The sequence below is a fragment of the Phragmites australis genome, chromosome 14 (assembly GCF_958298935.1).
Source record: "Phragmites australis chromosome 14, lpPhrAust1.1, whole genome shotgun sequence".
NCBI lineage: Eukaryota > Viridiplantae > Streptophyta > Magnoliopsida > Poales > Poaceae > Phragmites > Phragmites australis.
The window spans coordinates 15,530,341-15,540,953 of NC_084934.1; the positions used below are offsets into that span (position 1 = coordinate 15,530,341).

Here is a 10,613-nt window from a genome sequence, read left to right on the forward strand (position 1 = left end):
GCTACTTTATCTCTAACACAGTCCAACACAATCCTTTCTATAGCTGCCGGTTCATGGTCTGGGTCCAACAAGGGTAAAAGCAAGATGGACCATTACGAGCTATGACACAACATACTTGATAGACTCAAGCGTGAGGATGAAAAGCGAAAGAGAAATGAAGACCCACAACAAAAGAAGAGAGAGATCGAGCTTCAGATAGAAAGGCATGCGGCACGCATGCCACAGTGCAACTGTGGTAAAATAGCACGCCAGAAACTATTCTCGCTCGCCACAGTTGCTTGGTACCGATGTAGGGTAAGTGTGCATGACATCCTACTGTGCTATAAATTTCATCTAATTTTTAGGTGCAAGTACAAATGGTACATGAGCATCAACTACGGCTATGATGAGGCTGAAGCAATGAGGCACACAAATATTAAATGACCAAAGATGAGACTACGAGAGCTCAATGAAGAGTGGTGGGATAAGTACCTCACTACATGCGGTAATATGCAGGTTCCTCCATAACACGTGTGCAGCCCAGTGGTTGTGTCGGGCCTGTGGCACATTAACTGGCACAAGGGTACGTGTGTAGTAAGGCCTACCTCCATGGACACAACTTCCAAGAGATCTGCTAGGAGTATCTAGATGATAAGCCTCCATCTTTTCCACCAACCTAGTAGATGTTTTCTTGCACCCGACAATCTATCTTTCCATAAGCCAAGCTTTATTTAACGATGCAGTACAACATGCTATCATAACTTGTTGTATATTATGTACTACATGTGATGTACTTTACTTTCATCAATGAAATAGCATGGATTTATCATTCTATCAATATGGTTTCTCTAAGCCCAGTGCTTGTATAGGATTCCCTACCTTTCATGCTGAGACAATAATAACTTCTTACTGAACTTTTCCATAATGAAATGACCACACCAAGCAATAGATTTCACAAGAAATCTTTCACAAGCTTTAATGCTACAAATTTTCCAGTTTTTATAGGAAATTCTAAGTCATTTGTACTTGTGCACAACACTCTCATACTCCATCCCCAGCCATGCCTATACACTCAGTCCACACACTAGCCCCCGGCCACAAAAAGTAACCCCACCCTCAATCATGGATAGACCACTCATTCCTCAGCTCTCTCAACTGCAACGTCTTCCTCAGCTTCACCAAGCCCACCTAAGAACATTGGGGGATTTTTATCCCCTAGGGGGTCAAACCACCGATGTGCTTCTATGGTGACTATTGTAGGCTTTGTGAGACCTATGACATCTCCTACACCTATAGCATACAATTCTTCATGTGTGCAAACTACCAATATGACCCATTTTGACATGGACTATTTGTGTACCCACCTGTATAGCAATATAAATCAATCTTATGGCACTTTTCATACGATTTTGTGCACTGTCCTACTAATATCTTCTCTTATTTCATTTCTTCAGTCTCCTCTACCTATCTATGACTTCATGGGATAGCTGGACATATAGCAAACTGAGAACAAGAAGCGGTGGGTCGACATGAGCATGCGGTGACGGAAGCAAGCTTACGAACACCGAGAATACGAGCAACGGGAGGAGGAACTGCAGCTCAAGTGTCAGGAGAAGGAGTGCATGAGGAAGGTAGCAAAGGAGTGCGCCGCGGCTGAAGCACGCGAAGCAAAGAAGGAAAAGAAGCGGGAGAGGGTCTATCATGCTAAGGCGAAGAGCCCCGATGCCCTGCGAAAGGGCAAATATCCTAAGTGCACTTAGTAGAGAGCATCTATTGTAACTTGGCATATTTTTATTCCTTAAGGCATGTTATGTTTAGCAGCATCACGCTATTAGATTAGTCTTCATGCATACCATACATGGCAACGTTTGTTGTCCTCATTCGTACCGGGTTCTATGATAATTGTGCTTCATTACTACTATTGTTCGTGATGCTGTTCGGACAACTATTTGCACAACAAATATTTTCGACCGTTCAACATCTGCACATCTTATTGCCTCAGCCTTCGTGTAGTCGTAGTTAATATTTTCGATAGAGTTTGATTTCTTTTACATGATGTACACTGAATAATTACATGATATTTCTCAAATTATTAAAAAAATCAAGTAAAACGTGCCTGTTGGCATACAACATGTCTATCGAGGGTAAATCCCTGACAGTGATTCCGGGGTATCTCGGACGGTGGGTGCGTGAACGGCGTTTCAGGGAGTGATGTGTCTATGTGTGTAGATGAAGGATTCGGGGACACCGGGGGTTATACAGGTTTGGATCTCCCGGAGGATAATAACCCTACGTCCTGTTTTTTGTGTTATAGTAGATCTCACTTGGTTACAGTGATGTTCTAGCAGATTGCCAGCATTGATCTGTCTTGGTTACAACGGGGTCCTCATCCCTTTATATAGTAGGGAGAGGGAAAACTAACCTGCGGGCTCTATAAAGATGACCTCTGCTTATTCTAATATCTAACTCAGATCATCATTACAGAGTACCGGGATGAAACTTTCTCTGATAGCATTGTATATCGTGCCGCCGCGCATCATCATTGCCTAGCCCATAGAACCTTATCCTACTGCATTTAATGTGACGGGACAGAACAGTGCACTTCTTCACCGTCCCTGTTTGTTTGCCTCTACGCGTCGTCCCCGTTCACTTGCCTTTGCGCGCCGTCCCCATCCACTTGCCTCTGCGCCATCCCCGTCCACTTGCCTATTTGTGCCATCTCCATCCACTTGCCCGGCCGGATGCTGACAACATCCTATCTATCGTGCGGTGCTGAGCCGACCTGTAAAGTCTCACACCGTAGCCTTTAATGCTACGGAATGAGACACGCCCCCTGCACCACCCACGACCTTAGCCGTCGAAGCCGATGCCTGGTGAAGAGAATCGTTCAGGCAAGTGTCCAATCTAGTCCCGCGACCAGGGGGCTGGTCGTGGGTTTGTGTGATTGGTCGCTGGAGGCTTTGCACTGGTTGGGGTAGCTCATCGATCGATTAGATTTTTTAGGAGATGTTCCCCTAGCTATTCGCACCCTTCGTGGGGCTTGTTTAGCCGGGGTAGTCCTTTACTTGATACACCGATAATGTCAATAGGCCTATCGACTGTCAGCTATCCCTTATCGGTGTCTACCTGCTGACCTCTAGATACGCGAAATACTAATAGACCTTTAATCTGCATTTCACGTGCCAACAAATACCAATTCTTACAGATTTATGAATTTTACTATTATTTTTATAATGTTCTAATAAAATAATATTATTAAAAAATTCTCCTGTTCTCCCCCAAACGAATAGACGGTGGCGGCGGCCGGCACCGGAAAAATACCATCCGTCCCACTCCCACTTGTGGTCAATCGCGCCGCGACACATCACTTAAGGCGATAGTGTCTGCCACGTCCTACTACAGTTTCCGTTCCGCGCACCATACCCACCTCCCCCGAAACACGCTCTGTCCCACCGACATTCCGGGCCCCGCTTCCCGCGACCCGCAGTGTCAGTCTCAGCAACGGCAGCTTCCAGTCAGCCAGTGTTCCATCCGATTACATGCAGCCACATAGCCTCTCTCACTGAACCGACACCGACATGTGGCCCCCATCCGTCTCGAGCCCACCACACAGTGAGCAACAGCAGTCCCCGCGAGCGTCTTCTTTGCTTTGGGTCCAAGTGTGGGCGCCGCGGGTGTACCTCTCCTTTTCTTTCCTCGTCGTCCGTGTGGCGTGTACGCCCTCCTTTTCTTCCTCGTCTTTCGGACTCGATTCGGCTCCGATTAGTGCTGCCGGGGTCGGGATTGCTGCTGGAATTGGGTGGTCCGGTCTGTTCCTTGACCAATTCGGCCTCTCCGCGATTCGACCCGGGGGTTGCTGCTTCCAGTTGGGGGTGTTGCCTTGCTGGAATCTTGTGCTGATATCGCGCGGATTCCTCCACTGTTCAATCTGATTCGGCTGTGGCTGCCACGCCGAATCCGCGCTGCTGCTGTTCCCTGCTGATATCGGTGCCATTTCGACCCGCGAGTTCGGATCCTTGGATGATTCCGATCGATCCAGGACCAAGAGGCTCAGGATTTCACCAGTTCATCGGGGCTCGGAAGGATTTGCTCGCGGTTCCTGCGGCGCCGGCGGTGGATCCATGGCGGGGGAGAAGGCGCCGCGCCCGTTCTCCATCGAGGAGCTCCCGGGCCACCTCGTCGGGGAGGTCCTGACCTCCGGCGGACTCGCCGTGGCTGACCTCGCCAGGCTCGAGGCCACCTGCCGCGCGCTCAGGCCGCTCGCCGAGTACGCCGCGTCAAAGCTCTGCGCGGCGCGGGCCGCGTTCGCTGCCATGGGGCCCGCGGCGAGGGGCGAGCTCCTGGAGAGGTGCGGCGGTAGCTGGAAGAAGGTGCTCAGGTTCCTGCAGTTGGTCGAGCAGTCCTCTGGCACCGTCCAGACCTCCTCCAGCAACGTAATTATCCTTCCTTCCTTCACTTATGAGACAATGAAAAAAAATGCAATCTTGATAGCTTTGGTGCCGTCATGTGACTGCACTACCGAGTAGAAATGTTAGTGAAAATAAGTGGATTTGACACACACTTGCACTTTTTGGAGTAATTAGGTAGACCTGCTTGATCATGCATGGTTCATGTTCTAAAGCTTCAAAGTAGATAATTTTAAGCTAATAAGAATACCCACATTTGGCTTAAACGGGAAAGTTTTTATTTGTCCTTAGACAAGGTTAAGGCATGCTTTTGCTAGCTGCTATAGATTTAATTTTCTTGCTTTGAAGTTCGAGGGGAGTTAACAGCTTATCTCTAATGGACAAACATGGTAACATTCCTGTAACTTATATGCTGATATGCATTTTACTGTGACAAACAATACTAATATAGTAACATAAACATGCTGCACAATTATACTATAAAGCCTTTTGGATTTGATTAATTATGATGGAGATCTCTTGGTAAATTGTGTTGCTATTGTGATAAGTTTCCTAATTACTTAAAATCTAAGTTAATATGCCTTAATTTCTTACATTGTTATTGAATATGAAGTTGTAACTTTCATATTAATTATAGTTGGCCCAAAATTCCTGGTTCATTAGAGTTTTGTTCTGGAGGGCCCAGAGTGGTGTTTTGGATTTTCCATTTATCCTAAATATTTTGAGTCTTCTGGCTTCTTAACATCATTGCAAGTTTGGTAGTATGTCGAGCTCGTTGCTAATTGTCAATTGTCATGTTATGTTTATGATTCTCATTTCTCTGTGTTTATGAGTAAGAAATAAGAATACTAAATGAGAAAATGTAGTTGTCTCGTTGCATTTGGAAAAAGGTTTCCCTGATGGTGGATGGCATTGAAATAGCTACATGTTTTCTGATATTTCCAAATTGTTTTCTTATGCTATATGTTTCCAGATGCAAGTAGCCACAGGAAGATATCACACACTTTTGGTCCATGACTCTTCTGTCTATTCTTGTGGGTCTAGCTTGTGTGGTGTGCTAGGTCATGGCCCGGATACTACACAGTGTGCGGCATTCAGTCGGATTCCCTTCCCATCACTTTCCCGTGTCATCAACATATCTGCCTCACACAACCATGCTGCTTTCGTTACGGAGTCTGGGGAGGTAATTGATGCTCTCCTTAATGGAAGCTAGTAATGCCTATTGCTGTACTACTATTTTCCTTTCCTTACCGTTCCAAATAATTTCGCCATTCTAAAGGATTTCGTCTAATTAGGTGTTCACTTGTGGTGATAATTCATCATTATGCTGTGGCCATGGCGAAGTGGGGAGAACTATTTTTCGACCAACGCAAGTCGAAGCACTTAAAGGGATTTCTTGCAAGCAGGTGGGACCACTGACCTTTCTCATCGTTTTATGTTCTGTGTGTCCAATGATATTTCGTAAATAATCAGAACTGTACCTCGTTATTTGACCACTCGATCACTTCATGATGTAATGTATGTTTTTGACTTGGTAGCGATACTGTCGTACTTATTCCCATGTCTGATCTGCTCAATTCTGCAAAATTGTATTATATATTGCTATTCCCTTGTAGGTTTTTTGAAAGTTTCTTCCTTAGTGCTGAAGACTTGCATTAGTTAGGAAAGCTAGCAGCCTAGTCAACATTGGTTTCTCTCATCTTCCTTTTTCTTTTTATTTTTGATCAATAAATGCTCCACACCTCGTGATGCTGTTTTTATATATGTCAATACTAAAAAATTGATTCGATCCATGTTATCTCCCACTTAATCATGTGCATGTGCACATATCTTTGGAAACTCTCTCTTACAGCTCAGCCCTTCAGGGTAAGCCACCTAGTTGTCTTGTTTGTTTTTTTGGACAAGAGATTCTCTCATCTTTTCATCCTTGCTGCTAGTTCAGTTTCATTACATATTAAATTAGTACCTTTTCTATTGAATGCACTCATTCATAACTCTGATGCTTATCATTTTATGTGTATCTGTTTCATATTTGTTCCAAGTGGTCAAAATCTTCTTCCGTTTTGTTTTTGCAATTCAGTATTCCTATTCTTATTCTATCTTGTTAGCTTTTCACAGGTTGCTACTGGTCTAAGTTTCACTGTGATTCTTACAAGGGATGGGCAAGTTTATACGTGTGGAAGTAACACGCATGGCCAACTCGGACATGGTGACACTGTAGACAGGGCTGCTCCAAAGATTGTTGAATTATTTGAAGGCCCCAGTCAGGTGGTGCAGGTTGCAGCTGGTGCAAGCTACACATTTGCTGTAACAGATGATGGAACAATTCATTCCTTTGGGTCTTGCACTAATTTCTGCCTTGGACATGGGGATCAGCATGATGAACTTCTTCCACGTGCCATCCAATCATTTAAAAGGAGGAACATTCATGTAGTTCGTGTTTCTGCTGGAGATGAGCATGCTGTTGCTCTTGATGCACTGGGATACGTGAGTCTATATTGTCCTGTATACATTTCAGTTATATCTTCTCACTGAAATGCTCTCCAGACAGAAGTAAAAGTCAAAACTTTGCAGGTTTACACATGGGGCAGAGGATACTGTGGAGCCTTAGGTCATGGTGATGAGAATGATAAAACAAGCCCAGAGTTGATAAGCAGTCTGAAGAGCCAAGTTGCTGTGCAGGTCTGTTGCACATGTTTGCATCATCTAGAGAAATAAGTTTAGGATACATTCTGCAATAGTTAAATAAAAATGGCATTAGAAAGCTTTTGTTTTAAAAGTTTAAACCAATTCTTCTTTACAGTAATATGAGATTCAAATTGCTTGTTCTAGTTAAAATGTCCTTGTTATGCCTGTAGCACCATGCTTACCAGTTTCATGTGTAAAATCTTCCATGTTTTCTTGAACTAGGTATGCGCAAGGAAGAGAAAGACCTTTGTTCTCACTGACGAGGGCTCAGTTTTTGCATTTGGATGGATGGGCTTTGGGAGTTTAGGGTTTCCTGACCGAGGATCATCTGACAAAGTAATGAGGCCTCGCGTTCTTGAGAGTCTGCGGGATCACTATGTCTCCCAAATAAGCACTGGACTGTACCACACTGTTGCCGTGACAAATAAAGGCATTGTATTTGGGTTTGGGGACAATGAGCGAGCACAACTTGGGCAGGAGTACATTCGTGGGTGCTTAAAACCCACGGAGATAATGTTCCAGAAGAGTATGGAAGATATAGTAATTGCGGCGCCTAGCGGCTAAACTCAAGGAGTACGGAAGATCACTATTCAAGACACTGCAATCTGCATATGTTTTATCTTGAAGTTCTTCTTGGAAGTGTATTTTATACTTTGTTTTCCAGTTGTTTGTGAGTATTTGGGTAAACGGGAGAAGAGCAAAGCTGGAGGGACAGTGTTGTAGCTAAAGAATCGTAGTGTAGTTATGTGTAATGTATTAAAATAATTTAGCCCACCATTTTTCTTCTGTATAAAATTATTGGTGTGTTTATATTTTTGTCTCCATTTTTTTCGTGGCTGTGTCCTGCATGCCATCATGTGTACATCTTAGCTGGAAAACAGTGTGATACAGTTGGAAATTAGTAGTGTGGTCAGCCAAAAAGATGTGTTATTATGCTGTCTTATCTATCAATTGATATGCGCTATGTTGAAGACAATTATAGATGCTTAAGCACAACAAATGAAGAAGATGTCATTCGTTTGATGAGGAATAAAAAGAAATATTGAGAATTTGTGTGGCTAGGTTAACCAAAAAATGATTATAGGTTTAAGGACACAAGGTGACGTGCTTTACATTTTGGGGTAATGTACCCCGAGTTTTTTTTTTGGAAAACCATACTTATCTTGTTCAAGCCTCAAGCCAACTTAAGGCTATGACACTCTTCTTCCCAACTTTCTTTCCATAATAAGAAATTCTTTTTCTTTTCTGTAGAGACCAGGAGATTGGATCTAGTCATAAGAGGAATGTCTCTCAAGCTGGAACCCAAAGGGAAAGGATAGGTGCATTCCGATTTCGCTAGTACCATCTTTTGCCGCGCAAATCCAGATTTTATTTTTAGCCCTTATAAAAAGAAAACAGAACTGGAAGTGGGACAAGAGGGATTACCCAGGGGATAAAGTGGTTGGAAGACACGGGAATAAGGGGATCATTTCCAAAATTTTCGCAGGGTTATGAAAACCCGCGGGAAGCACCTGGACAGAAAGACCCTATGAAACTTTACTATTCCCTAGGTTGGCTTTCCATAAAAGCTAGACTGAGCAATAAAGTACCTTGTATTTTCTGAACGATCCTAAAAACCCCTCAAAGAGATAATAAAGAACCCTTTTAAATGTAGCAGATAACAGTGGAGCTCGAAAATTGATGTGTATTCAAGTACAAATTTCACAAACCGAAGCTCTTATTTTCATATTTAGGTCGGCTAGGCGGTTAGGCACTCTTTAAATAGGAATCTATTTTCTAACTGTCTTTCATGCTTTGGTGCGTCGTTTGAGATCCAGTATGGAATAAACTTATAATATGAACGCCTATACTGTAAAATCGATTTTCGACGGGCCTAAGTAATCTGCCAAAGTTGGGGGATGCCAAAATGCATGAATCTCGCTTAATTGAATCTCCTGCACTGGTTCTCTCTTGATCTATAACTCAGTACAGAAAGCAATTGGCTGTCTATCAATAATTGCATGCATTGCTTGTTGAATGTGAAGTCCTATTGATTACTGCTTTCTCTAGACCGCTGCCTTTTTACCCGGCATTGATTTGGAGGATCGCTTTCTCCCAAAATTCATTATGCATAAGAAGAAATTAATAATATAAAAGTTTTAATCCCTTAAGCGCGGGCGTTTTTCTATCATTTCGTATTGGCTGTGAGTAATCAACTAATTGAACTCAAACATTAATGAAGACTAAGATTTCCACCATCTTGACTTAACCACAGATTCCATAACATATCCAGATCCAAATGTTCCGATCACCTTTCCTTAACTAGGATTCTAACCATAGTTCCCATCACCATTGTTACCCAAAATAGTTTACCAGTAAATTCTAATCATGTATTGCATTCTTTGCTGCTCTTAACCATGTACAAGACTGATTCATCAATTTTATACTCTGCAGAAGTTGTACACTTTATTCATAAATCATGATTCCCGTTTTGCCCATATTTACCAACACTTACATACATCTCATGGTGTGTGGCTAGGAATACAATACAGGGCTATTACAAAGCATATCCTAGCATGTGTCTGCTAGCTAAGGTTTCACCATTGTGGGTTTATAACCATCCAATCCAAAAGCCCCTTCTTGTGCCATATAGTTCCGGAAAGTACATCCTTCTATTATAGTTCCGGGAAGTACACCCTTCTATTCCTATACCACTATCTAGTCTACACTATGCTGGGAGGGTTGCTAATTAAGTCAAGTTGGATTAGATAAAATATAGATTTTATTGGTAGAGCGATGACCACAAACAGAAGTATAGACTTGAAAAGTGGAGTATTATGTACAAACCTAAGGATCAAGGAGGTTTAGGCATAACTGGCCTTCTAATTCAAAATAAATGTCTCCTCAGTAAATGACTATTTAAAATACTTAATGAGAATGGAGTTTGACAAAAGCTATTAAAAAATAAATACCTGGGAATTAGGACCCTTACAAAAGTAGAAGGCAACCAGAGAACTACCATTTCTAGCTAGGACTAGTGAAAGTCAAAAAGGAGTTCCTAAAATGGGGTAAATTAAAAATATAGAATGATACCCAAGTTAGATTTGGAGAGAATTTGATAGCCGATGCTCCACTTTGTGAACAATACCCAACACTGTTTCACATTGTAAGGTACAAAGACGACGTAGTCGTGGAGGTAATGAGTAAAATACCACTTCATATATCCATCCATAGATCAATCATAAGGGATAAACTTATAGCTTGGCGTAATCTACCCACTAAGCTAGTACATGTACAACTATCCTTACAAAGGGACATCTTTAGATGTAACCTACATGCTAATGGACAATTCTTAGTCCGATCCATGTACCATCATGTGGTTAACAAGGGCATATCCTTCCCTAATAAATTCCTATGGCGATTAAAAGTCCTGTTGAAGATAAATATTTTTCTTTGGTACTTAGAAGGAGGAGTCATTTTAACTAAAGATAATCTAGTGAAACACAGTTGGAATGGAGATAACCAATGCAGTTTTTGCAATCATGATGAAAGCATACAAGA

General features: G+C 42.6%; 1 protein-coding gene across 1 annotated transcript; it reads left to right on the forward strand.

The window, feature by feature from the left end:
- The first annotated feature begins 3,664 nt into the window (after window positions 1-3,664).
- LOC133890769 (ultraviolet-B receptor UVR8-like) lies at window positions 3,665-7,895 on the forward strand. The gene is made up of 6 exons (XM_062331303.1): window positions 3,665-4,412; window positions 5,359-5,568; window positions 5,681-5,791; window positions 6,504-6,872; window positions 6,960-7,067; window positions 7,296-7,895. Exons 1-6 carry the CDS (start codon window positions 4,101-4,103, stop codon window positions 7,635-7,637), a joined length of 1,452 nt encoding a protein of 483 aa, XP_062187287.1. The 5' UTR covers window positions 3,665-4,100; the 3' UTR covers window positions 7,638-7,895.
- The last annotated feature ends 2,718 nt before the right edge of the window (window positions 7,896-10,613 follow it).